Raw genomic sequence first — 27,779 nt, forward strand, 5'->3', positions numbered from 1 at the left:
CAGTAGCAGCAGCAACAGTAGTAGTAACAACAGTAGCAACAGCAACAACAAGAGTAGTAGCAGCAACAACAGTAGTAGTAGCAACAGTAGTAGTAGCAGCAACAAGAGTAGTAGCAGCAACAGTAGCAACAGTAGCAACAACAACAGTAGTAATAGAAGCAACAGTAGCAACAGTAGTAGTAGCAACAGTAGCAACAGTAGCAACAACAAGAGTAGTAGTAGCAACAGTAGTAGTAGTAGGGATGAAACTACTACTGAAATGTTAATTATCATTAAAACCGTGTTTGATTACCACGGTTTAAACTCACGGTGTAAACTGTCCAGCATCAACCAAAGTTAGCAACAGCCTGATGCAGGCGCAGCATGCAATGTGGGTTTTGTTTTGTGTAAAAACATGGTGGAAGGCAGTGACAGCACTCTGGAGATTTTTCAGCCTTCTAAGAGGACCAAATCTAAAGTGTGGTCGTATTTTGGGTTTTACAAGAGTGCTGAGGGACACTTATATCGAAGATGGTCACCCTGTCTGCCGAACATGCAACAACAAAATCGCTGCAAAAGGAGGCAACCACCACCCACTACTTTATAGCAAATGCAAGATAAGTTAACTTTTAGCTCAATGCATGATGTGGTTTGTCAGTCTAACTTGCTAATAGCTTATCAATAATGTAAACTGAAGCTGTATGTGTCGTGTGTCTGCAGACTCTTTTCACTCATTACACACGATAACATGTTATGTAGTTTAGTCACCCAACCAACATATTCTGTTCATTTAAAATCCATCAAGAGGTCGACTTGGTTGTAAAAGTGTTCCAACAGGAGAAACACTATACAAGACTCCTGTATTTATTTCAATTGTTGGGCTCATTACAATTACTATCAGTCTTAAGACTCATTTGTATTTATGGAAATTGTGCATGCGGTCATTGCATATAATCAAATGCAACCCAGAAGATAAGACTGTGTGTGTGTGAGAGTGAATAATAATAATAAATGATAATGTAACACCAATAATAATAATACATTTGCTATTCCCTTCTTTACAGAGTGCAGCAGGCAAACCCAGTCTACAGTTGTGACACAGGCACTCGAGGAAGCATTTAAAAGGCAGGCTGCTTATGCACCCACATAAAAAAATGCTCAAGCCCTCACTGCAGTCCTTTCCTAATAAATTGCAAAGGACATGATACCATTTCATCTCTAAGCAGCAGCAGTAGCCACAGTAGCCGCAGCAGAAGTAGCCACAGACTTCATCTTGACCTTTGTAACCACCCATTTCATAAGACTGAGCACCGTGTGGCTTCCTCCTCCTCACCTTGTTCTCTTTGATATAAAGTGCTAACATCTCCTCTCGGCCGTAGCGATACTCGGCCAGCTTGTACTTTGGCATGGCGGGGGAAGGAGGGGGGGACGTCACACTCCCCCCACTGGATAGTGCACGGAGCCTGGGGGGGGAGGGAGACAGTTAACACACATTCACACTTAGATTACATCACAACTCTCTTCTTGGCAAACACCACAAACGTATATTAGTAACCTCATTTACAATCTGAGCATTTAATTGAAGAATGTCTTGAAACGGGCTAGATTCTGCTGTCACAAACAATAGCTCTATTTACAAACTTTCGGCATACAAAGCCACCACACCATATCCAGCCAGTACTTTTGAAGAAAAGGGAAGGAAAGTGGAAAAAGGCATCGAAAGTGTGTGTGCGCCGCTGCATGCAAACGTTATGGAGGTGGGAGGAGTGATCTGGTGGTTGGCAGAGCACCAAGATGCACACGGCACAGCAGCCAGCAGTCCATTAGAGGTGACCAGCCACTGGCCGCCTACCAATCCAAGGCCTACTCCTCCCTCCCGCCTCGCATTAATCTCTACACAAACATTTACTGAAGGCTCAGCACCCAGGAGAGGAGAGGAAATGGACAGAATAGAAGGAGAAGAAGAGGACGAGGAGGGTAAGGGAAGGAGTCCGGATCAACAATGGTAAGGACGGAGTAGCAGGAGCGGTGAGAGAGGAAGAGAAGTAGAATGAGTTACCATTCGGGGCCGAAGTTAAGTGTCTCAGCAGTCATATTCCTTACGTCTTTACAGAGCTGAGTATCTGGAGAAAAGTGCAAGAAAAGAATGCATCTGTCAGTGACACACCAACTAACACACAGCATGCATGCTTGGTCGCACCGACAAAACACAGACATGACCCCCCCCCCCCACACACACACACAAACGCACTTTGCTCTTACCCTGTCCAGAAGAGCGGACCAGGCTGGATCAGGCTAGGACTGGCTTAGTTAGGCTTAGGTGAGAAGGCTGAGTGGTGCTTATTTTGCTGTGATCACAGAGCTCCCCAAAACACACAGAGATAAAGAATAGCTGCCTGTTTCAAGTGTGTATAGGGGATAGAGTGCTGGTTCGGGTAAGAGAACAGTTTGGAAGAAGCCTCTGCTCACAGCCGAAAAAAAGCAGTACAAATAAAAAACAAGAACAAAGAAATTGGAATAAACTGTCAAGTCAATAACGACGAAACAAACAAAATAAAACACTGTCAATAGTAACAATAATGATTGGACGACAACAGCAGTAATATCACACTTAAAAAAATAAAGATCCTTCTCGATTTAAATCTAAACGCAGGGAAGAAAACAGGCTGCTGGAACAGCTGCCAGGAACAGACGCGACTCTCTCCCTCCTCCTCTCCCTCTCTTCTCTCGCCTTCTGTCGTTCTCTCTCCAACTGAAACGTGGCTTGACCGAGACTCTCCAGGTGAGGACACCTTTGATTCCTGACCACCTCCCTTCAAACTGCTGCAAAACAAGAAAGAAGTGAAACAAGAAAAATAAAGTAAATAATAGCAAGTGCTGTTACGCTCTCATTAACTATGCATAGTCACTTTAATAACTCTACCCACATGTACAAATTACCTCAATTACCTCGACACCGATGCCGCCCCCCCCCCCATTGTTATTTACTGATGCTCTTTAATCATTTGTTATTCTTATCTCTTACTTTTTGGGGGTATTGTCTTGAAACTGCATTGTTAGTTAAGGGCTTGTAATTAAGCATTTCACTGTAAGGTCTACCTGTTGTATTCGGTGCATGTGACAAATACAATTTGATTTAAAAATAAATTAACCCACACACAGAGACACAGGGACAGAAGAGTAAGAAACACACACCCAGTCACTGTTTGGCAGACAGCCTTGTAATTGGATTCTTGTTTTGCCTTAAAACCAGTTATGCACCAATATGGCATTTTTGTTCAATATCAGATATTTTCCTTGCCAAAAAACCTGACACCGATAAACAATATTTAAAAATGTTGCAGCCTTTTAAGCATTCTAGTAAAGTTAAATAGTTAACACACACATGGACGCAGCGGTCTAAGGCACTGCATCTCAGTGCAAGAGGCGTCACTACAGTCCCTGGTTCGAATCCAGGCTGTATCACATCCGGCCATGATTGGGAGTCCCATAGGGCAGCACACAATTGGCCCAGCGTCGCCCAGGTTTGGCCGTCATTGTAAATAAGAATTTGTTCTTAAATGACTTGCCTAGTTAAATAAAGGTTACACACACTGAGCAAAAAGTTATTTTGTCGGCATGTACGTATCAAACCCTATTTCTCTCACTTACTTGCTGTGCTGTTTAGTTGTTCATTTGTTCAGTCGTTTCATTCTCTACCAGGATTTCTATGGAACGCAGTTTGGTTCTTTGCATGTCAAAATATACTATTTAACACTATTTGACGTGTCAAATAAGCTTGCTGACCAATCAGGACCTGAATGACTGCACGTCACATAATAATTTAAACACATTCATACATTTTGTACCTAGTTATTACACATTGATTACACTATCACTCGTATTTCATAAGTCACAACGATTCATCGATACGTATGCTATGATGCTGGTATATTTGTGTCACGCACCTAGTGCTGGTCATTAAAAAAAAGCTAGCTAGCTCATGGAGGCAAACAATGTTCTTCCCCAAAAACACAGCAAAAATGACATCTGTTTCAGTAGCTATAGCTAGCTAGGTGTCATCCTCTTATTTTAATCATGGTGGTCGGACCCATCTATGTGAAGCTGGCCACAATAAGGATTATCCACAATAGTGGACTTTGCGGCTAGCCTACAAAATAAAAGTATCCCATAATTATACAATTTGTACTCATTCGCATCACTGTCAATGACATTGAAAGCAAACTGCAAATTCCACTATTGTGCCTAATCCTTAATGTGGCTAGCTTCACAACACATGACCCGGTCCGGTCGAGCCTCACTAGATGAAGCTAGCTGGCTGCTTATGAACTGAAGTTAAATTTCAATAGGTGAACAACAAGTTCAGGATTCCTAAATCATTGCAAAGAATAATGAAAATGACTGTGGTTTTTAGTGGTCATTGTTTTCAGGCTGGTTGTATTGGTGCTAGCTAGCTACCCTGGAAGTTGCGGTCAAACAAATGAGGCTTTATTACCAACGTAGTATTGTAAACACATAGTTCGTGGCTGGTGCTTGCTGACTTTTTTTGTACAGCTTTGACAATGCTACTGTATCTTTTTCGACACACAAAGACCCAAACAGCGTTCCATAGTACGCATGTCGTGCAGCTAATAGCAGTGACGCTATCACTGTGTAACTCCGGTAGGGCAACATCGTAAAAATTCTGATATGTTCACCGATATATCGTGCATCCCCACTTAAAACATTTTTAAAGCACCTTGGAATGCTTAGCATGTGTTGATTGGTAAACTTCTTAAAGGATTTGGAATTTTCAGAATTTATTTTTCTGTATAATATGATAGCTACTGTACTCTAGCTGAAGAACATACATACGCACATCTAGGTACTTTCCGCAGGTGCGGGAGTTGTAGGCAAACTTGTGGAAAACGATGCACAGCTACTGTACACCCCAGCTACTGTACTCTAGCCTTCCACCCTGAGCATGCATCTGTGTTCCTTTGTGTATTTTTTTCCTCACACAAATTAATAATCAACAGTGCAAGACCTTTGCCGTCAATAATAATAACTAACTTAGTCAAAAGGGTTCCATTTTCACAGAAATTGAGCCCCAGCGACTAATACAATTATGATGTCACACTCTTACAAAAAACCTGCACCAGAACCTGAAAACACAATGGCAACAACAATATTCAAGGAACAGAATGCCAACCCCAGGCTTTGTGGTAAAAACAGACAACCAACAGCCAGACACCTAGGCTATGGGCTTGTAGTGCTGTCCCCATAGAATTAAAATTCAGACTGTGCTAAACCCTCAGACTATGGCAATCTTATCAGGTGAATCTAATTTGATGGCTTCTCCTCTTCCTAGAGATGCCCAGTTATGCATAGGTGGACTTTTCCACATGAACACAGAATCATATTAATTACTACACGCGCTTAATTACGTCGGTTTCGTTTTGAGCAGATTTCACCATGGGCTTTGATATGGGCACCTGGCTCACGCCCAGGAGGCAGCCCGGTTCCAAATCGAACTTAATCAGCCGATGCAAATATGCCTACGCGGCCACCCCGGCGAGATTCATCGAACCCCCTCACTGTTTGAGTTAAGAGGGCGCTCCACCCACACCGCGTTTGCCCGTTCAAGTCACGGACCGTATACTAGCGCCCCGCGGCTCAGAATAATCGAATCCGTCCAATATTAGCCTACAGTAAACAACATGGCCAACCGGTGTCCGATTGGTTGGTTCTGTAACGACAATTACCTAGTAGGATTCCGGTGTTATTTTAAGCAAAATATAGTGATCATATCAGCTTGTTACTGCCTTTAATGTCAGATAATTTATAAATAGTTTTCCTTAAAAAGTTTAACCATTGTGGAAATTACTTGATTGAGTACTACAGTATCCCGCTTGTTTGGAATTCGAGTAGCAACTAGTTAGCTAACATTACCGGCGTTGTTGGGCCATGTAGCAACGCTAACAAGGCTCGAGTCAAAAACGCCATTTGAAAATGAACAGGACAATCGATTTTAGCTAAAAATGTTAACTACCTGGGTAACTTATCAATGAACACGGATTTATCCAGCTAATCATATTTAGATTACATAACACTTACAATGTGTATCTTTAGCCGTGTAAGGCCTTGGGTTTACATCCAAGGTTCAAAAGACACGAGATATGGCGAAGAGGGGCGGAGTGCCCGCCGTGTGTTAATCGCGCTCCCCCCTCGCCAATCCACCGCCCAAGCTACAACTAACGTTACCTCGCTGCTTACTTTGGCCTTCAACAACCTGAGCAAAACAAACCAATAAAACAGCAATGGTAACCGATAAACATTATACAACGGCTCGCTCACAGCCCTATCTTCTTAAACAAGAGAATTTAGCTAGGCATTCGACTCGTGTTTGCGTGTGCCCTCTCATATTTAAGTGATTTGCCAGGTAAATCAAGTGGCTAGCAAACTAGCTAGCTGTGACAATAACAACCATAGCTTACCTTACTGAAGCAATGTTGATAATTTTTCAAATACGTTATTTTTGTGTACAATCTTCATTCATTCAATATTTTGTGAATGATAAAAAATATTGTATTTATTATTTCCCCCCTCCTACGGTCACTGCGTGTTGATGTCTTGTCGGATCGCTACTCTTGTTGTTTGTGTTTTCAGAGAAAGATGGCCGTTCTATTCGCACCACGTGACTTTACATTGACTTGCGTTACTAGAGGTTGTTGGCCAGTGTTTAGGTATATCGGTATAGTACTTTAAGATGAATCACCCCGTTCGCACAACATGTATAACTTAGCATACACAGCATGTATAATTCTTAGCAATTTAGTTTAAGCTAATAATGCATCTTTTGAGTGTTCGCAAGTGGTTGTAGTGGGTCCGTAATCGATCCACATACGAAAGACCGCACTGTGCATAGCCTAGGCAGCCGACAGTGAGCGTTAGATCTGCGGCACTATCCGCTGCCTAGGCTATACTGCACGTGTAATGTTTACATGGGGGGCTGCGCCTGCAAGTTTGTAACAGATACTATCGCGGCGATTCAGTCGAACCATTTGATTTGAAAAGTCACTCTGGTCAGACTGCAAAGTTGTTTTAATTTCTCGAGCAGTCAAAGGGGGGCTGCGCCTGCAAGTTTGTAACAGATACTATCGCGGCGATTCAGTCGAACCATTTGATTTGAAAAGTCACTCTGGTCAGACTGCAAAGTTGTTTTAATTTCTCGAGCAGTCAAAGGGTGGCGCAATATGACTTAAAATAATTCCTTGTTGGAGGAGAACGTTGTCATTATCATATGATTACTTCCGGGGCACCTCTGTGTTTCCGGACGTTCATAGTCGTGTTGAAAGTCTCCATCCAGCACGATAGACAAAAAATAAGAATAATTTGGTTGCAAACAGTAGTTGGAGGTACAGTCGGATTGCTTTCACTTTCCAATATTGTCAGAATGTTAACTAAATTGGTTTGGAGTGACACATTTTTGCAAAGAGAGTGTAGCGGCTAAATTACATTAAATTCTAATCTAGCTAGCTAGCTACCTAACTTTAAATCCATATAGACCTCCCCCCGGTAGTGGTATTTCATGACGTCAGTGGCATAGCTATGTGTTCATTGATTTTTATTTTGCTATTATATACATTATTTGAACCTTCAGTAGTGTGGCTAAGCAGTATATGTGCTGTATGAAAGATGATTGTGTAGGCCGTCATTGTAAATAAGAATTTGTTCTTAACTGACTTCCCTAGTTAAATAAAGGATAACAATTTGTGTTGGTTGTCCATTGACATTTCCTGTTGTTTTTGCTTTACTGCAGTGCTCCATCTCACCCTTCCCTGTCTCTGACTCACTTGTAATGGCAAAACCACGCAGCCTTATCTCCGCCTCCATCCCCCAGACACCCCCTGGCATCATCATGCCCCCAGCCGACGGCAGCGGCACAGGGGTGATGATGGACCCCATAGAGTACACCCTACGCAAGCGTCTCCCCAGGAAGCTGCCCAAGCGCCGCAACGACGTGTACGTCAACATGAAGACAGACTTCCGGGCCCAGTTGGCCCGCTGCCAAAAGCTGCTCGAAGGAGGAGGCCACGGAGAGATTCGTGTCCACGGTCTGGGCCTGGCCATCAACAGGGCCATCAACATTGCCCTGCAGCTCCAGGCCAGTAGCCAGGGGGCGCTACAGCTGGCAGCCAACACGTCTACAGTGGAGCTGCTGGACGATATGGAGCCTGAGGATCCTGACGAGGCAGGGGAACCCATGGCGCGCTCCCGGAATAACTCTGCTATTCATATCAAAGTGTTCTACCCAGACTCACAGTGACCCGAAACACAACTAGCGTCCCTAGCTTGGATATGGCCAACTACCTCCATTGATGTGTTGTCTGTAATATCCTACTGATGGAGTCGAGTCATATCAGGGGTACACCTATTCCATCCACCTGCAGTGGCTAAGATTGACAGTGTTGTTTAGATGCAGGGATAATTATCTATCCACTATTGGAATCTCTTTCTCAGTTTTGTTACATATTTTGTCATGCATGATGTCAGTCAGAGCAGTGCATTTGTCAGTATCAAGAGTGTGTTGTTTCATGGCATCGTCATTTCCAGACAATCCCTTACTGCCTGAAACAAACTCCCATAGGAAATGGGACAGACCAGACTAAGACCAACTCATACAAGCTACAATACACCTGTTCCCCATGTGGGAATATGTTTAATCTCGGAAAAGGATGTGGATTTGAATCTTTCATTAAATGTATTTGTTACATGTTTTTTGTTTCTTGTGGTAACACTGAATATTATTTGACCATGGGAAATAAGTAATACTTCAGTCATTTCTGGTCAAATTGAAGTTTACAAAATAAGTCTGGGCATGTTTTACCTACCGATTCCATACATGGAAATCTAGCTCTGTGGAAGAGTCAATAAACGTTGTTTTTTTATTTGACTTTGGCCACATTTTGTTTTTCAGTATTTGAACATGTATATACAGTATTGTATATTTTCAATCTAGTTTTTTTTTATGTGCCATAAAATAGATTGAGAAAAGTACTGGATTATTTAATAAAACATTAAAGTGCAAAACTATAATCCAGTCATTTTTTCAGGTATAGTAACAGTGAATTTCCACTAGGTGACAATAGAATGCTTCATTTGCACAATGCATGTTTTAGGTATGTGAAACTATTGAACTGTGATTTGAGTTTGAAATTTAACAATACCCATGTTTTCTACCTGAATTCATTTGAACTGTTGCTAAGTATGCAACCCCAAAACAAGGCCTTCTTTCAACACCAGATATATCTGGACTTCAAAAGAGAGGCACTTATCACACAGACAAACTTCCTCTTACGTTGTTTTCATCCATCCTTTTAATCTAAGAATAATATTTTGTATTTAAATACCAAATGGCAGTGTAATAGAAGGGACAAAACATCTGAAACAAACAGGAAAAAACATGTACAAAACATCTGCACTGTGACTGCAAGACTTTTAATACGGGAAACAAAACACAGGAGAAAAACACTAATCCCGACATTGGAAGAATCCCCAACGTCAGCGACTCCAAAGGTTCCCAGGATTGAGCTTGATTGGCTGCTGCTTGAATGAAGGCGAGAGAGAGGCATGCAGGATGTTCATCATGAGAACCAATCAATATTTTTCCTGGCAGTCATGCTATCTGCGTCGAAGCTCTATTTGAGTGCTGGTGTGCATAAACCAGACACTGATAATCACAGCATAGCTTCGGAGTTCTCACGTAAGCCCCCTCTCCCTCTTCCGCTCAATATTTTCCTCCTTCAACTGACTGAACCTTCTGTTTCTTCCCCCCTCTAGTCCATTCAATAGGGTTATAAGGAGTTGTATAAAACTCATTCAAACAGGTACTCTCTCACACATACAGTACATACAAACACACAGATCATGTCTTCTACAAAGGGTAACAGACAGTGAACAGTTGGATATTGACTTGTACAAATATCTTAACAACAATGTTCAGTGGTGGTATACAGTAATTATGGTCAATCGTTAGAGCTCAACTGTGGTCTCTAGCTCCTAGTTACAGTATATCTCTCATAATACTATAGTCATGACAGTAACTGGAGCTTAAAAGTAAAAATATAAATCTCTATAAATAAGTAATTACATTAGCAATATATAATACATATGAGGACACTGATAGACAGCAGTTGGAGAAGTGTTTTGTGTTAAGAACGAGGCAGGTGGTGTTTGAAGAGTTTGTGGTACAGGCTAGGCCCCCTCATTCTGGAATTTGATAGGCAGTCAATGACAGTTGAGTAGAACTCCAACAAGGTGTCGTCATGTGCAATCTGCGTCGATTACGCAGGCTTAGCGATGAGAAGTCACATTCCATTGCAGTAGGGGCCACAGAATCACACTCATGCTAAAAGACATACAGACACACACAAAGTGCTGAAGAGTGCCCATTAAAGAGCTGTGGAGCTGTGCATTCTGTAGGCCCCATTCCTTTTCGGGTGTGTGATTTCTTAACCACATACTTCCCTCATCTCCATGTTCAAGGTGCTACCTGCTCTTTTCCTTTTAAAGTCCAATAGGAACTGTTCTGTCCATATAGCTTAATTCTCTCCTGTGAAGATCTGGTCCACCCACTCATCTTTTAGAGTTCTACCTGGCAACAAGCAGGGTCAATAGTGTCAGATCCCACCCCCTGCCTCGGGAAGCTCCAATCAACTCGGCCCCGCCTCGGAGAGCCCCAATCAGCTGCCGCCCTAGTGGCAGATGGGCGCGTTGGACAGCAAGAGCTGCAGCTTGCCTCGCAGGAAGTTGACGTGGACCTGAAGCAGCTCTGAAGCAGACGACACCCGCCATGTCTCCTCTCCTCCAGACACTCCTCCTGCTGGAGGGTTGCACTCCTGACAGGAAGACAGGAGAAGAAATATGTCAGTATTAGAGTTGGACGGTTATCTAGATGTTCCTACCATCATATAGTTTCTGTACCATACTGGGGTATATGGTATTACCGGATGTACACACAAGGGGCGCTCCTTCTTAAAAAATATATATATAATTTTTTAACCACAAAATGTATTTAGGCAACATGGATCCAGGAGGGGATTGATGGTCTCTGCTGTAACCAATAACCTTGATCTTGCCATCTAGCCACTTAGCTAGCAAGTTAGCAAACCAAATGCATAGCTGGAGCCCTGAGTTGGATATCATTTATTTGGCATATCTTAGATAGTTAATTTAGTTATAAGCAGTGACATAACACGCACTACCGGAGCCCGCCGTCGGTATGTCTAAATACCCCAGCATACGGTATATCGCCCAAGCCTGGTCAGCATACACAAAATGGAGTAGCCTACTGGGTTTTGTTCACTTGGCAAAAACCAGAAGAAAACTGTCCGAAACGGCGTGAAACGGGGAGATTCCATCTGAACTTGTCCAAGATGCACTTGTTTTCTTTTTCCGTTGTACAACATTTCGCCACGGTGTATCCTGATGAACACAACCATGAAATCAATATTTAAAAAATGACACACTACACTAGACACTAGACTGGATGGAAAGATTTAAAAACAATATCCCCATGATGAAGGAATATCAGCAGTATTTCTTCTGATATCAGCAGTATTTCACCAGGGTACAACCTAGGGAGCTGTTTGTTTGATGTATATACTATGAAAGCTCTGCAGCACAGATGGAATGACTGGAGCTCATTTAGTCTTTCCATGGCCTTGGCGTGTACCCAGTAAACTCTGCCTGCCTGTTAGTGCCCCACCTCACTGGTGGATGCGAGTGTGGTTGTCGTCATTTCTGCTACTATCTAAGAACCGCCCCCGAGAGGATTCTCTGAATTTCTCTACCTAACAGTCCCTTACACTCTTAGAAAAGCAGGTTCCAAAAGTTTTTTTGGGCTGTCCCCATAGGAGAACCCTTTTTGGTTCCAGTAAGAACCCTTTTGGATTCCATGTGGAAACCTTTTGGATTCCATGTGGAACTCTCTGTGGAAATGGTTCTACAGTACATGGAACCCAAAATAGTTCTACCTGGAACCAAAAGGGGTTCTTCAAAGAATTATCCTATGGGGACAGCCGAAGAACCCTTTTAGGCTCTAGATAACACCTTTTTTCCCCAAAGAGCATACAGTCAGCATGACACAACTAGCCATCAGCAGCAAGCTCCAGCCACCGTGTGGGAATAGTAGTAACTGGGTCATTCAGGTTAAACATTGCGTGTCTCTAGGAATGCATCTGGACAGGGCCCAAAGTGAACTTAAGATAGTGACCATTCATTCCTATGCATTCCTATGCTTGTCTGCAATAGCAACTTCCACAAGCCCTTGCACTTTGATTCCCTGACCTGGCTCACCTGGATGTTGAGGCTGCGCAGCACCTTTCCTATTCTGAAGATGTTTATGAGGCTGTTGTCTATGTGGCTTTGCAACGCTGTGTTGGTGACGGAGGCTCGTAGCGAGCCAATGGCCTGGTTTAACAGCCACAGGCCAGACTGTACCTCCTGAGCTTGCTCCAGTGCCTACAAAAACACACAGAGAGAGACATAGTTGCCCAGTTGACCAGAGCCATGTGATTTAGGTTGAAACCTCAATGGCCAAACTCTCTCTATGTGGCTCTGCATTGAGTTAACAGGATATATTGCTGATCTGATAACGGAAGAGCACATTCTTAGGTAGACTGGTTCTTCTTCTTGGAGAGAGAGGCAGACTGTTGTTACTTACATTTTTCCTCTCCCAGATGCTGAAGTCTACTTTGGTTTGGGGAACAGTGACGGGCTCTGGAAGACCACATCCTTCTTTACAAGTCAGCTGAGGGAGGGGGACGGATGGAGAAAAGAAACGAGGCAAGGAAAAATGGATAGAAAATGAGAGATGTGTGAGATGAAATGTAACTAACACCATGACTATCACTGTAAATAGCACCAGTTCATGGCCAGGGCCCGTATTCATAAAGGGTGAATATGAATGCTGATCAAGGATCAGTTTTCCTCTTAAAGCTCGCACAAATCGCACCGGATGTGGATCTCGCGTTCGTCTGCCTAGTGTCCGCGCTGTGTTTTAGGGACCACCTGCTGTAGAGGTCCGACTGACGTTATTTTTCATGCGACTCGACATGTAAAATCGGTGCACACTCAGTTCACAAATGATAATCAGAGTACTCTCGGCCAGCAACAGCTATTGGTGTGTCTGAGCCATAAGATTATAAAGAATTGAAAAGGGGGAGGGGGCCGTGATCTCAGATAAGCACTCCTACTTTTAGACGATTTATTAATAAGGGCTCAGACCAGACCAGACATGGATGTGGTGTATCTCTCACCATGGCTGCTTGGGCATCTCTGGCCTCTTCAATGAAGTGTTTTAGGACCCGCAGGTCACAGATCGGCCGCAGGGGAGACGGTAGGCCTGGTCTGGTCCACTCCAACAGCATCAGCAGCAACGTAAAGAGTCCTACACACACAGAGGGGCTTCAGCAAACATACTGTCAACACTCTATACCATTATCAGCCATAACCAATTAAACAATCTGTAGCTTAACCCATAAGCAATATGGAAAACATGTTATCAAAGGGGTGGATTTGAGCAAGGCTGACTAATTACATATAGACTACATATGTCTGTATTTGGGTGAGTCAAATGCAATCATGCTCTGGCACTAGTATTGACCACAACGGGGACTCTGGATATTATTTAACCTGTATTTTAGCAGGGAGTCATATTGCATGTTGCATCGCTACACAAGGAGCTCCAAAACTACTAATACTGATGCAAAGAATGTCTTTCTTCATATATATATGCCAATGAATGAATAGCTGTGTTCAGGCTTTTAAACTCTCATTAAATACATGCCATTGGCTTGGAGCTATGTATGCTAGCCTATGCATGTAGGTGTTCACCCTCTCTCTACCCAGACCTCTCTGGTTCTATTAGCCTCTCCCAATTCTGTTTACATCCATCTGTCCCAAGTTGAATCCCTTTTCCCTGCCTCCCATCCTCTGTAGCATCCCCTCCTCCATCTCCTTGCCCCATGTTTTGAGCCCATCCCCTGGTCCTTTGCAAACCCCCTGTGAACCGAGGAGCAACATACTAACCACCCAGTCACAGGAGCTACCCCTAAGTCAAACCCATACTCTGACGTCTGAACTGCTCTTTCTGGCTCTGACCGTGCCGCTGTAGCACGGGCTGTGCCTCTCAGCACACAACTGTAACTATGTTCTCCACTGCTTGCCTCTTCACTCAAGACAAACTAGTGTTGTTCTATTCAGGCCAAGATGATTTCATTTACACTGTAGAAGAATAACTGTTTGAATTGGGTGTTACTTGGTATTCTTGACCTGCATGCTAACGCAATGGATCAAGGTTACTTGTGATCCGTCATCCAGAACATGAGATCAGACACGGTCCTGGACACACAGAGTGGCTAGTATTCCAGCACAATGCTACTGTACACAGCACATAACAGTGCTTTTGTGGAAATCTGCCGTCTATGTATTCCTGAGCTTCACGTATATTGGCTCATGTGTGTTCTTAAAGTGTATGCGTTTTGTGGTATTTCTAGTGACAGCCTGGTAAAACTGGGCTCAACAGTGATGTATGCATTATGGAAATCGTTTACTGTTTAAGAACCAAATGGAAGCAAACAGAGAAAAATGAGAGTTTGTATTGGGCAAATCAGGTAAGTCCAACCCGTTTCGTTCTGTTTGCTTACGTTTAAGAAATGTTTAGCAACAGAATCGTGGGAATGAATACACCCCCGGCCTTTCCACGTGTTCAGTCTTGCACGCACCTCTCTTAGTGCAAACTGTTCCATAATAATTGTGGTAAACCCTATGTGTTACACATGACAGTTCAATGGAGTTGTTCAGGTCATATAACTGCCTTCATTTTGCTGGACCCCAGGATGAGTAGCTGCTGCCAAAGCAATGGGGATCCATAATAAATACAAATATGGACATCATGTGAATGAGCTCTTTCACTGCAGCCTGACTGTATGACGCAGTAAAATGCTACAGATTACAGACAGCTCTCCAAGGCTGCCTCGTGTCAGGCTGAGCACTGGTAGCCTCCGCAGCCGTTTCCCCAAAACGATTCTGCAAGGTTTAGCCTTTAGTGGTCTAAACATAGAACGTTGGCTTATCAACCAAGATTTTTTTTAGACTCAGATAACAAAAGATTTTCTTAGCCCATTGATGTTTTTAAAAAACAATGTTGGCTGTGGGGAGGACAGAGAGGACTCACAGAGATCCCTTTTAAGGGTCAAAGAGGAAATGCCCCCTCTAACCCTAACCCTCTCTCAGGGTCTTCACCCTGTGTGTACATAAAACCCCTTTATGTTGTCTGTCTGTGTTGTCCCCTGTGTCATACTTAGGGAGGGTATATTACTGGGAACTTTCTACATTTACCAGTAAACTACCAGAATTTTGGCATCTTTCAAGGATTTATATAATCTATTACAAGACATCTAGTGTCTCTATTGGATGTCTGTAATTGTCTCTGGTTCTTTGTGTGGCCTCATCACATATAAAATATACTGAACAAAATATAAATGCACCATGAACATTCCAACATGTTTACTGCGTTACAGTTCATATCAGGAAATCAGTCAATGGAAATAAATTCATGAGTCCCTAATCTATGGATTTCACATGACTGGGAATACAGATATGCATCTCTTGGTCACAGAGACCTTAAAAGAAAAGAGGTAGAGGTGTGGATCAGAAAACCAGTCAGTATCTGGTGTGACCACCATTTGCCTCATGCAGCGCGACACCTCTCCTTCGCATAGAGATGATCAGGCTGTTGATTGTGGCCTGTGGAATGTTGTCCCACTCCTCTTCAATGGCTGTGCGAAGTTGCTGGATATTGGCGGGAATTGGAAAACGCTGGCATACACGTCGATCCAGAGCACCCCATACATGCTTAATGGATGACATGTCCAGTGAGTGTGCAGGCCATGGAAAAACTGGGACATTTTCAGCTTCCAAGAATTGTGCACAGATCCTTGCGACGTGGGGCGGTGCATTAGGCCGGACACTTGTTCACAACGTTGACATCAGCAAGCCGCTCGCCCACATGACACCATACACGTGTTCGGCGGGTGTGAGGCTGGTTGGACGTACTGCCAAATTCTCTAAAACTATGTTGGAGGCGGCTTATGGTAGATAAATTAACATTCAATTCTCTGGCAACAGCTCTGGTGGATATTCCTGCAGTCAGCAAGCCAATTGTGTGCTCCCTCAAAACGTTGTGTTTTGTGACAAAAACACACAGTTTAGAGTGGCCTTTTATTGTCCCCAGCACAAGGTGCACCTGTGTAATGATCATGCTGTTTAATCAGCTTCGTGATATGCCACACCTGTCAGGTGAATGGATTATCTTGGCAAAGGAGAAATGCTCACCAACAGGGATGTAAACAATGTGCACAACATTTTAGAGAAATATACTTTTTGTGCGTTGTGTGGAATATTTTATTTCAGCTCATTAAACATGGGTCCAACACTATACAAGATGCATTTATATTATTGTTCAGTGTATGTTGAATCATTTTAATAGATGATTTTCAAACAACTTGAATGACAAAGCTATAAAACATTATCCCATCAACTTAGTGTATACCGTTGGTGTTTAATATGAGGGTTTCAGCGTATTGTTTTTTTTAACACACTTTTATTTATTTTATAAATAAAAGTGTGTTTTTATATGTTTTATGAATAACCACATTGTCCATCTATTAGAAACGTATGGAAAACATGGTCCGATGTAAAAAATGAATGCTATATATGATTTTGTTTTTTAAAGTAAATCAAGTATAAACTACCAAAGTTAAAATAGATTGCCATAGATTTTCTGTTAATTATCAAAACTACTTTAAGGTTCTGATCACTTTGGTAAACTACCGGTAGCTTTGCAACCCTAGTCATAACTAAGTCAGCTATAATCACAGGCTGCGGTGATATGGTCGCATGCTTCTAAAGTAATGCTGATTATCTGTGTCACATACTGGAACCCCACGCTGGCCTTTGGAGACTAAGAAATTAGGCCAGCTGCAGCAGTGTGTGTGTGTTTGAGTGTGTGTGTGTGTGTGTGCGTGGGTGGTACTTAGGGACACAATGTAATGACAAGACAAACAAAAGTATGGATTACACTCATATAACCTTACACCCCATTCCAGTCTGAGAGGTTGTAGGTGGTTTGGAAAGAGCAGCATATCCAACCTCATAACTGACCTCCTCTAGGGTTGAATATCTGAATTCCACACTTTTCAATCACTATGTTTAACAAGTTGATTAGTGTGACCCTCCGACCTTTGCCATGGCCTACGTGTGAGACTGATTGTGTGTCCTCCCTATGCACTCACTCACTCCCAGACTCCCTCACTGACTGACTCTGCAATGCTGACCCATAGACTACTCTGCCTGCCTGCCAGTCACGTGCTGAGCACAGGGACTCTGGAGTCCAGGAAGCTGGCCAAAGTGAAAGGTAACAGAACCAATGCCAGCAGCATCAAATGCCAAGATTTGACTTCTATTTTTTTGCCATTCTAGGGTCTAGTTCTGCGCTGTGCACTGATGGTAAACCTTGGCAATCACCAGACACAGAGTGGCAGATTAATCTCTCAAAGGTCACCTAGCTGTCAGTGATGCTCTCTTTTGAGACAATTTCATTCCTACTCTTGACGTTTAATATATCAAATTACTTCTACATGACATTGGTTCATTCTCAAGGTGATCTCAACACTTCAATCCAATTGGGAAGAGTGACAGGTAAATGATGTATAACAACCTACTACACTGCCAGCCTGACTCTTAGACTGAAAGTGCAAAGTTGTGAGTATTCAGCAAGCAGGTCACACTGATATGACATAATTTCCTGTGAGGAATCCCAATGCAATGCAAAGTCAAAGGGTGGAATCTTGAACTTCCTCTGTGGAAATCCTTTTTCTGTTCAATCATCCTTTGAGAAATGTAAAGTCATCCCATTCTAACATTAATCAGCATTAACTGGAAGCATGTCACTTCCTTGCTGCCTCAACATTGCAGTCATGCTACAGTTTAACTAACAGGAAACACATCCATCGCCTTACTCATGATAAGTAAGAAGTAGCATTGTCAGAGCCGGAACGGCCCATAGGGCAGGAGCCCCTCTCCTGTTTCTGTCTGTAGCTTGAGGCAGCTGGATGTACAAGTATACCCCCTGGACAGGATACTGAGCCGTCTATCGCAGGGCAGGGCTTTACCCCCAATCCATCAATTCAACCATCTAATCTCAGAGATGACACTAACCACAAGGCCACTGAGTTGGTACTCATGGAAAGGTCATGGGTAAAAACGTACTGTACATATGTCAACCATGAGTACCTTCTGGTTAAATCAATCGATCAATCAATAAAATGCATTTTAAAAAACTACACAAAATCCCAAACTATTTGAGCTGGAACGGCGGAGATATTGCGCGTCCATTCGTCGTCTCACTAGACTATTGATATAGGGGACTTTACGCACGTAGTTGACCAATTCTCTGTCAAAACCTGGATGTGAAAATAAACTACTTTTACTCTATTAAAGCTCCTTTATGAAAGCATAATTTGAAAGGCAAAATCAAAACGTGGTAAACGCTGATATTTACATTTAGCAGACGCTCGTATTCAGAGTGACTATGGTTACGTTCCGTGCCCGAGGGCACATCGACAGTTTTTAGGCTTCACATTATTTGGGCTGTATAATATGTATAGCCTCCTTATTAGTCGTGCCAGAAAATGTGACTATAGCAGCCTATTTCGTTTATAGCATACCAAGTAATTAGAAAACGGTCTTACCTCGACTTGAATTGTGGAACATTCGCAAAGCAATGATGTGTCGTTTAAACACATTGCGCGAAATAATAACATCTGTTCACCCACTCCTCAACATGCAAAAGCCATCGGTCCATTAAAAATGCCCAACCATGCCCAGTGTACTGGTCCTCATTCTCCAGGTGCTGAATGTGAAGAGCTTAGTGCTGTAGCTGCGTCTACCAGTCAGAGCCAAATATAGGCTGCAGTAGCCTCCTCGCCGGAGCAACGATCTATCAGGCTTTTCGTCACTGCTTTGGCAAGTCACTAAAACGTGTATTTACCTCCCCTCAGCAAAGCGATAAGGCCATACAGCCGATTGGGATGAGCGCACGCTCTTCAGGCCTACGCATCAACACAGACAAGAGCTATAAAACGTCAACTCAGGTAGTCCTTTGCCAAACCATGAAAATATTCAACTTCAGGAGAATAAAACTAAAGCATTACTAGTTACTCACTGGGTGGCAACTCCATATCGGAATCTGCATAGTCCCTCACAGGATCCTCGCCGTTTCGCACATTGGCCCGTCTATTGCCCACTAATTGCAATCCGAAGCTCTTTTATGGATTTCCCTGGGCTATCCGGTAGGTGTTTCTACAACTGAGATTTTTTTTAAATTGATGACAATGAAAATAAAGTTACATTGTCCTGTGATGACTATCTGAACGACTTCCTTTGTTTTGGGACATTTATTGTATTATATTGTCATCCAAATAATATCCATGTTTTCAAACAATAGTCCCCAAATGTAAATAATGTTATGCAAGTGTGCCAGAAGTGCCGGTGCGCCATGGTGCGCTGACAGCCTAGAACATTACCAAATGAAATAGCCTTGTCCTAGATTGTTACTTTAATAATGCCGCTATTTGCCTGTTGATTGCATTCCTCAGAGGCCTTTAGCGTCAACATCTCAGAGCTTTGTTGAGACGCAAACACCCCCCCACCCAGTTTTGTTGGCGCAAGTCGCTAGCGTTTGTCTCCCCGACTTGTAGCTTGCTGTCTAGGAGACACAGCCACGCGTGGCGGGGGTGGGGAGACTTGGAGCCCTCCGAGGTTCCTGTCCAAATACACCATATATACACAATAGTATGTGGACACCCCTACAAATGAGTCGATTCGGCTATTTCAGCCACACCGTTGCTGACAGGTGTATAAAATCATGCACACAGCCATGCAATCTCCATAAACACACATAGGCAGTCAAATGACTTTTAACGTGGAACCTTCATAGGATGCCACATTCCCAACAAGTCAGTTGTTCACATTTCTGCCCTGCTAGAGCTGCCCCAGTCAACTGTAAGTGCTGTTGTTGTGAAGTGGAAGCGTCTAAGAGAAACAATGGCTCAGCACCCAAGTGGTAGGCCACACAAGCTCACAGAATAGGACCGGCGAGTGCTGAAGTGCGTAAAAATCTGTCCTCGGCTGCAACATTCACTACGAGTTCCAAACTGCTCCTGGGAGTAAAGTCAGCACAATAACTGTTCGTCAGGAGCTTCATGAAATGGGTTTCCATGGCCGAGCAGCCGCACACAAGCCTAAGATCACCATGTGCAATGCCAAGGGTCGGCTGGAGTGGTTTAAAGCTCCCCACCATTGGACTCTGGAGCAGAGGAAACGCGTTCCCTGGAGTGACGAATCACGCTTCACCATCTGCCAATCCGACAGATGAATCTGGGCTTGGCGGATGCCATGAGAGCACTAACTGCCCAAATGCACAGTGCCAACTGTAAAGTTTGGTTGAGGAGGAATAATGGTCTGGGGCAGTTTTTCATGGTTCCGGATAGGCCCCTTAGTTCCAGTGAAGGGATATCTTAACACTACAGCATACATTGTAGACGATTCTGTGCTTCCAACTTTGTAGCAACAGATTGGGGAAGGCCCTTTCCTGTTTCAGTATGACAATGCCCCTGTGCACAAAGCGAGGTCCATACAGAAATGGTTTGTCGAGATCAGTGTGGAAGAACTTGACTGGCCTGCACAGAGCCTTGACCTCAACCCCACTGAACACCTTTGGGATGAAATAGAACACCTGACCTCATTAATGTTCTTGTGGCTGAATGGAAGCAAGCCCCCACAGCAATGTTCCAACATCAAAAGAGGAGAGGCTGTTATAGCAGCAGAGGGGATATCAACTCCATATTAATGCTCATGATTTTGGAATGAGTATGTGTCCACATACTTTTGATAATCTAGTGTATGTTGGTCACTGTCCTGCATGTTCACAGAAACAGGTGACATATTAGCAGGGGGACCAATGTCAATTTCTTTGCTCTCAGATGTAGGAGTTGATGATCCCCTTCTCATTCAACATCAACATGTTAGATATTGGGGGGTGGTGGGGGTTCAAAAAAACATATTCATGACCAAACAAGAAGACCTCATTTGGTAGTGTGCACTGTAAAACGCTATTTAATATTCTCTCACGTAATGTAAGACCTGAGGTCCTGTGTTGGCTCCCCTAGATAAATGCCTAGGCTTTAGCTCAATGGGCTAACATAGTTTTCATTTGGATATAGACTAAGACCCTGATTTGATATACAGACAATCACAGAAGGAGGTCCAAATAGTTTCCTTCTGGTTTGGACTTGGGTTATTGAATAAAGCCTTGTACATAAGCCCTACATTTTATAAGACTATATATGGTTTCATTAAGAAACCGTAATGACATGGTTGTTGCTCAGAACGCCGCCAAATCGTTTGACATGTAGTATGCATAGTATTTGATGTATAGTACGTATAGTATTTGATGCATGTTTGCAGATGGCATTCTTAGAAACGTTTCCTGCTGGTATTGTTCCCTTGTGTTAGTTACAATGAAACAAGTACTCCGCCCTAGTAGTTCTGTTCACTCGGAAGGTAGTTTTTGTAGGATGGCTTAATTACTCCTCTTCATTCCTAGAATAATAGAAGGCCTTTTAAAGAGTTCCCCTTTTAGTGGACAATGAGATCCCTTTACGTCACAGAGGAAGTAGTGGTATGTTTGAATGTGCCCTATCAGGTGTCACTGACGCTTAGCGGATCACACTGCCTTACTTCAAGAAATACAGGGTAACCCGATACTGTAGACATACATATTCACGTACATTCTATACTGTACAAACGTACTGTAAATGCACCCGTATACATGCACATACACACACAGCGACTATGCTCGGGCACCACGGGCCAGCTGGTCTACAAGAATACGCCCAGTGTTCTGTGAAACATCTTCTGAGTAAATTAGTCAAACTACACAAGTCATTTAAGGGTAAATCCCTTTGAAATCAATCACTTTTTGATAGCACCCCTTTTGATCTGAACTAAACCTTCCATTCATATTTGCCCGTTGTAGAAGGGTTCAGAAAGTGACGTTTTGGAACTGAATGCCAAAACATTAAAGTGATAAAGGTGCTCAAAGTTGAGCTGTTTTGCTTATCCCACCATACCATGAGACATCCATGTCTTCATCACTAGAAAAGCTAAACGGTTGACATTGACATCATTTCAAAGCTAACAGACAGGGTTGTCAAACCATTCGATTTTTTGGGGGGGAATAAAAACTGTTGCCATTTTTTTTTTACCATGAACCATTATCAGGTTAACCATTACCAAAGAGGTTAACAATAATCTAAAAACGAGTAAATTCAGATTTTTTTTTGCATACATTGTAGCTTAGACCTTATTTTAGATCATCTGATGTTTTGGTGTGTTGTGCCCGCCATCGGTTGAGACAACATGCTCTTGACTACAGGGTTGGTGTTGTGTTTTGGCTAATAAATGTACTAAAATGAGAATCAAATGGAAATTTCAACTTTCAAATGGTAGCACAAAGATGGTTGGAAATCTACACATCAGAGAATGTTGACATGAATGGGAATATCTGCTCTTTTAAATTATACTATCAAGCCTCAATATGAAACCTGTTAAAATCATAGAAATATAAATAATAGAATACACATTTAAGTTGACATTCGGCGTTAGGTGGACTGGTGGCGATCTTTGTGGTATTAATTAGAAGTTAACATTTTAATTACATTTCAATGGTGTACCAGCTCAATTGCAGTGGTATGAAGGGATAGGCCCATTCTATCCATTATTCTTCTATATAATACCCTGTAGTCAAGAGCTTGTTGTGTCAGAAACCTTAGATGATGTGAAGTAGGGTCTAAGCTACATCTGCGAATATGAAAAGAATCTGACTTTACACTTTTTTACATATATGACATTAAATGTTCATTTAAACATGTTCCCCCAAGATATTATAAAATAGTTTGACAACTCTGTTTGTTAATGATAAACTCAACCATTCATCCTTTCCAGTGACAAAGACGGATGTCTCATGGTATGGTGGGGTATGCAAAATGGCTCAACTTTGAGCACCTTTATCTCCTGAATATCTTGGCATTCAGGTCCAATCAAATAGATTGAATCAAATAGATTTACCCTTAAAGCTGAAATTTGTAACTTTTTGGGGCGACCTGACCAAATTCACATAGAAATTTGAGTTATACATCTGCCATTCTCATTAAACGCAAGTCTAAGAAGCAGTAGATCTGTTCTATGTGCACTATTTCTATGCTTCCCAAGCTTAAAGATGCACTATGCAGACATCAATCCACCATTTCCTGGTTACTAAAATTCTAATAGTTCGCATAATTTCAGTTTATGTCACAACTTGTAGACTTGTTTACGTCCTGCTGTGCGTTTGGTTGCTAACCTTATTTTTCTACCTGCCAACTTTACGGTTTCTACTTTCTAATTACCGTTTATATTTTTTGTTTTACCCTCGCTCAAATTTTTACATTCAACTTTTTCACTCCAGACGCTTTATCTAGATGTGGTATGTCAGGACCTCCACCACCCGACGCTAAGTAGTAACATTAACATGATGCCTTCTAATTGCAGTCGCTGTACTCATAATATACAGGAGAACGATCGCCTTACAGCGAGATAGCTGTGCTGCTAGCTTCAGACGCAAATCGTTAGGCAAGGGTAATTTAAGTGTAGGAAAGGATGAAATGGAGTCTGTGCCATCAGTAAGTACAGATAGTAGTATAAATCCCCTCACACGGTCCCCGCAGCCGGACAACTTTCTCATGGCTCCTGGAAGGAAATGCTGAAGGAATGCTTAAACGGTGTCGCTCATAAGCCGACAGAAACATTCAACCGGTTCTCCCCATTAAGCAGCGAGTCGGAGTCAGAAGCTGAGCCTTCTCTGGTCTCTACTCCTCCCGTTACGGGGTCTGAGACGCCGAAGCCTCCCACCATTAGCTCTGACAAATTGAAAACCCTAGTCATTGGCGACTCCATTACACGCAGTATTAGACTTAAAACGAATCATCCAGCGATCATACACTGTTTACCAGGGGGCAGGGCTACAGACGTTAAGGCTAATCTGAAGATGGTGCTGGCTAAGGCTAAAACTGGTGAGTGTAGAGAGTATAGGGATAATGTTATCCACGTCGGCACCAACGATGTTAGGCTGAAACAGTCAGAGGTCACCAAGAGCAACATAGCTTCAGCATGTAAATCAGCTAGAAAGATGTTGGCATCGAGTAATTGCCTCTGGCCCCCTCCCAGTTAGGGGGAGTGATGAGCTCTACAGCAGTCTCACAACTCAATCGCTGGTTGAAAACTGTTTTCTGCCCCTCCCAAAAGATAGAATTTGTAGATAATTGGCCCTCTTTCTGGGACTCACCCACAAACAGGACCAAGCCTGGCCTGTTGAGGAGTGACGGACTCCATCCTAGCTGGAGGGGTGCTCTCATCTTATCTACATACATAGACAGGGCTCTAACTCCCCTAGCCCCACAATGAGATAGGGTGCAGGCCAGACAGCAGGCTGTTAGCCAGCCTGACAGCTTAGTGGAGTCTGCCACTAGCACAGTCAGTGTAGTCAGCTCAGCTATCACCATTGAGACCATGTCTGTGCCTCGACCTAGGTTGGGCAAAACTAAACATAGCGGTGTTCGCCTTAGCAATCTCACTGGAATAAAGACCTCCTCCATTCCTGCCATTATTGAAAGAGATTGTGATACCTCACATCTCAAAATAGGGCTACGTAATGTTAGATCCCTCACTTCCAAGGCATTTATAGTCAATTAACTAATCACTGATCATAATCTTGATGTGATTGGCCTGACTGAAACATGGCTTAAGCCTGATGAATTTACTGTGTTACACTAGTGACCATATCCCCCGCGCATCCCGCAAAGGCGGAGGTGTTGCTAACATTTATGATAGCAAATTTCAATTTACAAAAACAAAAACATTTTCGTCTTTTGAGCTTCTAGTCATGAAATCTATGCAGCCTACTCAATCACTTTTTATAGCTACTGTTTACAGGCCTCCTGGGCCATATACAGCGTTCCTCACTGAGTTCCCTGAATTCCTATCGGACCTTGTAGTCATGGCAGATTTTATTCTACTTTTTGGTGACTAAAATCCACATGGAAAAGTCCGTGTTTCAGACATAAGGCAGTGCATGGCTGCAAATGTTCGACTTTTAAACTCGGACAAAACAGAGATGTTTGTTCTAGGTCCCAAGAAACAAAGATAACTTCTGTTGAATCTGACAATTAATCTTGATGGTTGTAATGTCGTCTCAAATAAAACTGTGAAGGACCTCGGCGTTACTCTGGACCCTGATCTCTCTTTTAACAAACATATCAAGACTGTTTCAAGGACAGCTTTTTTCAATCTACATACCATTGCAAAAATCAGAAACTTTTAGTCCAAAAATGATGCAGAAAATTTGTCCATGCTTTTTTAACTTCTAGGTTAGACTACTGCAATGCTCTACTTTCCGGCTACCCGGATAAAGCACTAAATAAACTTCAGTTAGTGCTAAACACGGCTGCTAGAATCTTGACTAGAACCATTTTTTTGTATCATATTTCTCCAGTGCTAGCCTCTCTACACTGGCTTCCTGTTAAGGCAAGGGCTGATTTCAAGGTTTAACTGCTAACCTACAAAGCATTACATGGGCTTGCTCCTACCCATCTTTCCGATTTGGTCCTGCTGTACATACCTACATGTACGCTACGGTCACAAGATGCAAGCCTCCTTACTGTCTGTAGAATTTCTAAGCAAACAGCTGGAGGCAGGGCTTTCTCCTATAGAGCTCAATTTTTATGGAATGGTCTGCCTACCCATGTGAGAGAGGCAGACTCGGTCTCAACCAGACTCGGTCTCAATCTTTATTGAAAACGCATCACTTCAGCAGGTCCAATGATTGAGTGTAGTCTGGCCCAGAAGTGTGAAGGTGAACTGAAAGGAACTGGAGCAACTAACCGCCCTTGCTGTCTCTGCCTGGCTCGTTCCCCTCTCTCCACTGGGATTCTCTGCCTCTAACCCTATTAGTGGGGATGAGTCACTGGCTTACTGGTGCTCTTCCATGCCGTCCCTAGGAGGGATGCATCACTTGAGTGGGTTGGGTCAATGACCTGATCTTCCTGTCCGGGTGTTCTCCCCCTAGGGTTGTGCCGTGGCGGAGATCTTTGTGGGCTATACTATGCTTTGGTAAAGTGGGTGTTTTTTTTTCCTGCCTGTTTGGCCCTGTCCGGGGATATCGTCGGATGGGGCCACAGAGTCTCCTGACCCCTCCTGTCTCAGCCTCCAGTATTTATGCTGCAGTAGTTTATGTGTCGGGGGGCTAGGGTCAGTCTGTTATATCTGGAGTATTTCTCCTGTCTTATCTGGTGTCCTGTGGGAATTTAAGTATGCTCTCTCTAATTCTCTCTCTAATTCTCTCTCTCTTTCTCTCTTTCTTTCTCTCTCTCGGAGGACCTGAGCCCTAGGACCATGCCTCAGGACAACCTGGCCTGATGACTCCTTGCTGTCACTAGTCCATCTGACCGTGCTGCTGCTCCAGTTTCAAATGTTCTGCCTGTGGCTACAGAACCCTGACCTGTTCACCGGATGTACTACCTGTCCCAGCCTGCTGTTTTCAATTCTCTAGAGACAGCAGGAGCGGTAGAGATACTCTGAATGATCGGCTATGAAACGCCAACTGACGTTTACTCCTGAGGTGCTGACTTGTTGCACCCTTGACAACCACTGTGATTATTATTATTTGACCCTGCTGGTCATCTATGAACATTTGAACATCTTGGCCATGTTCTGTTATAATCTCCACCCGGCACAGCCAGAAGAGGACAGGCCACCCCTCATAGCCTGGTTCCTCTCTAGGTTTCATCCTAGGTTCTCACCTTTCTAGGGAGTTTTTCCTAGCCACCGTGCTTCTACACCTGCATTGCTTGCTATTGGGATTTTAGGCTGGGTTTCTGTACAGAACTTTGTGACATCAGCTGATGTAAGAAGGCCTTTATAAATACATTTGATTGATTTAAGTGACAAAACAAGCAAGTATAGTGTAGCAGCAGTGGTTCCCAAACTTTTTATAGTTCCGTACCCCTTCAAACATTCCACTTCCAGCTGCGTACCCCCTCTAGCACCAGGGTCAGCGCACTCTCAAATATATATATTTTGCCATCATTATAGGCCTGCCACACACACACTATACGATACATTTATTAAACATAAGAATGAGTGTGAGTTTTTGTCACAACACGGGGAAGTGACAAAGAGCTCTTATTGTCACGTGGAGCGGAACAGGCGAACCAAAGTGCAGACTCAGACAAGGAGACTAGGATGAGGTAACCAAGGTATTTATTGAAACACAGGGGGAGATTGAGTGCAGGCCAGGGGAAGCTCCGGCGGGTTGCTGGAAACCAGGTGCAGAGGCTGAGGCTGGAGCGAGAGGTGTGGGGACAGGGTAAGCTGGTTCCGGAGGGGAATCCAAGGGAGCGTAGAGTGGGGAATCCAGGACAGAGTAGCAGGACTGACGACAAGTCGGACTGGAGACAGGGACCAAGTGGGCAGAACTGTAGCGGAGAGGAAAACAGCGTCAGGTCAAGGAGACACCGGATGAACACTAGAGGTTGTTGAAGGAGCAGATGTGACAGTACCCCCCCCCTCAACGGGCGCCACCTGGTGCCCGACCAGGC

At 43.3% G+C, this 27,779-nt stretch overlaps 3 protein-coding genes across 10 annotated transcripts in view; 1 reads left to right on the forward strand and 2 right to left on the reverse strand.

Moving 5' to 3' along the window:
• Positions 1 to 6,889, reverse strand: part of LOC109882139 (GRB10-interacting GYF protein 1) — a 37,654-nt gene extending 30,765 nt beyond the window's left edge. The window contains exons 1-4 of one of the 4 annotated variants that reach the window (XM_031791954.1): positions 6,456 to 6,889; positions 2,242 to 2,802; positions 2,039 to 2,102; positions 1,313 to 1,442 (exon numbers count right to left, since the gene is read on the reverse strand). In XM_031791954.1, coding sequence (XP_031647814.1) covers positions 1,313 to 1,442; positions 2,039 to 2,073 — 165 coding nt within the window. In that variant the 5' untranslated portion in view covers positions 2,074 to 2,102; positions 2,242 to 2,802; positions 6,456 to 6,889. Of the gene's footprint in view, positions 1 to 1,312; positions 1,443 to 2,038; positions 2,103 to 2,241; positions 2,803 to 6,075; positions 6,190 to 6,455 lie in introns of those variants that run through there. The other 3 variants (XM_031791951.1, XM_020474232.2, XM_031791952.1) reach the window with 3 other exon arrangements.
• LOC109882142 (ribonuclease P protein subunit p20-like) lies at positions 6,172 to 8,914 on the forward strand. Of its 3 annotated transcripts, none has more exons than XM_031791962.1 (2): positions 6,172 to 6,281; positions 7,781 to 8,914. In XM_031791962.1, the coding sequence occupies exons 1-2, from the start codon at positions 6,279 to 6,281 to the stop codon at positions 8,285 to 8,287; spliced, it is 510 nt and encodes a 169-aa protein (XP_031647822.1). In that variant the 5' UTR covers positions 6,172 to 6,278; the 3' UTR covers positions 8,288 to 8,914. The 3 variants fall into 3 exon arrangements, with proteins under 3 accessions (XP_031647822.1, XP_020329825.1, XP_020329826.1); XM_020474236.2 differs by lacking the exon at positions 6,172 to 6,281 and adding an exon at positions 7,254 to 7,376; XM_020474237.2 differs by lacking the exon at positions 6,172 to 6,281 and adding an exon at positions 7,267 to 7,376 and having other exon boundaries at positions 7,862 to 8,914.
• A 524-nt stretch (positions 8,915 to 9,438) lies between these two features.
• The window catches only part of LOC109882141 (erythropoietin), a 37,937-nt gene continuing 19,596 nt past the window's right edge, over positions 9,439 to 27,779 (reverse strand). The window contains exons 1-5 of one of the 3 annotated variants that reach the window (XM_020474235.2): positions 19,250 to 19,392; positions 13,281 to 13,411; positions 12,686 to 12,772; positions 12,319 to 12,483; positions 9,439 to 10,859 (exon numbers count right to left, since the gene is read on the reverse strand). In XM_020474235.2, the coding sequence (XP_020329824.1) occupies positions 10,716 to 10,859; positions 12,319 to 12,483; positions 12,686 to 12,772; positions 13,281 to 13,411; positions 19,250 to 19,265 (543 nt within the window). In that variant the 5' untranslated portion in view covers positions 19,266 to 19,392 and the 3' untranslated portion in view covers positions 9,439 to 10,715. Of the gene's footprint in view, positions 10,860 to 12,318; positions 12,484 to 12,685; positions 12,773 to 13,280; positions 13,412 to 18,776; positions 19,158 to 19,249; positions 19,393 to 27,779 lie in introns of those variants that run through there. The other 2 variants (XM_020474234.2, XM_031791961.1) reach the window with 2 other exon arrangements.

Source organism: Oncorhynchus kisutch, linkage group LG16 (assembly GCF_002021735.2).
Source record: "Oncorhynchus kisutch isolate 150728-3 linkage group LG16, Okis_V2, whole genome shotgun sequence".
NCBI classification, from domain to species: domain Eukaryota; kingdom Metazoa; phylum Chordata; class Actinopteri; order Salmoniformes; family Salmonidae; genus Oncorhynchus; species Oncorhynchus kisutch.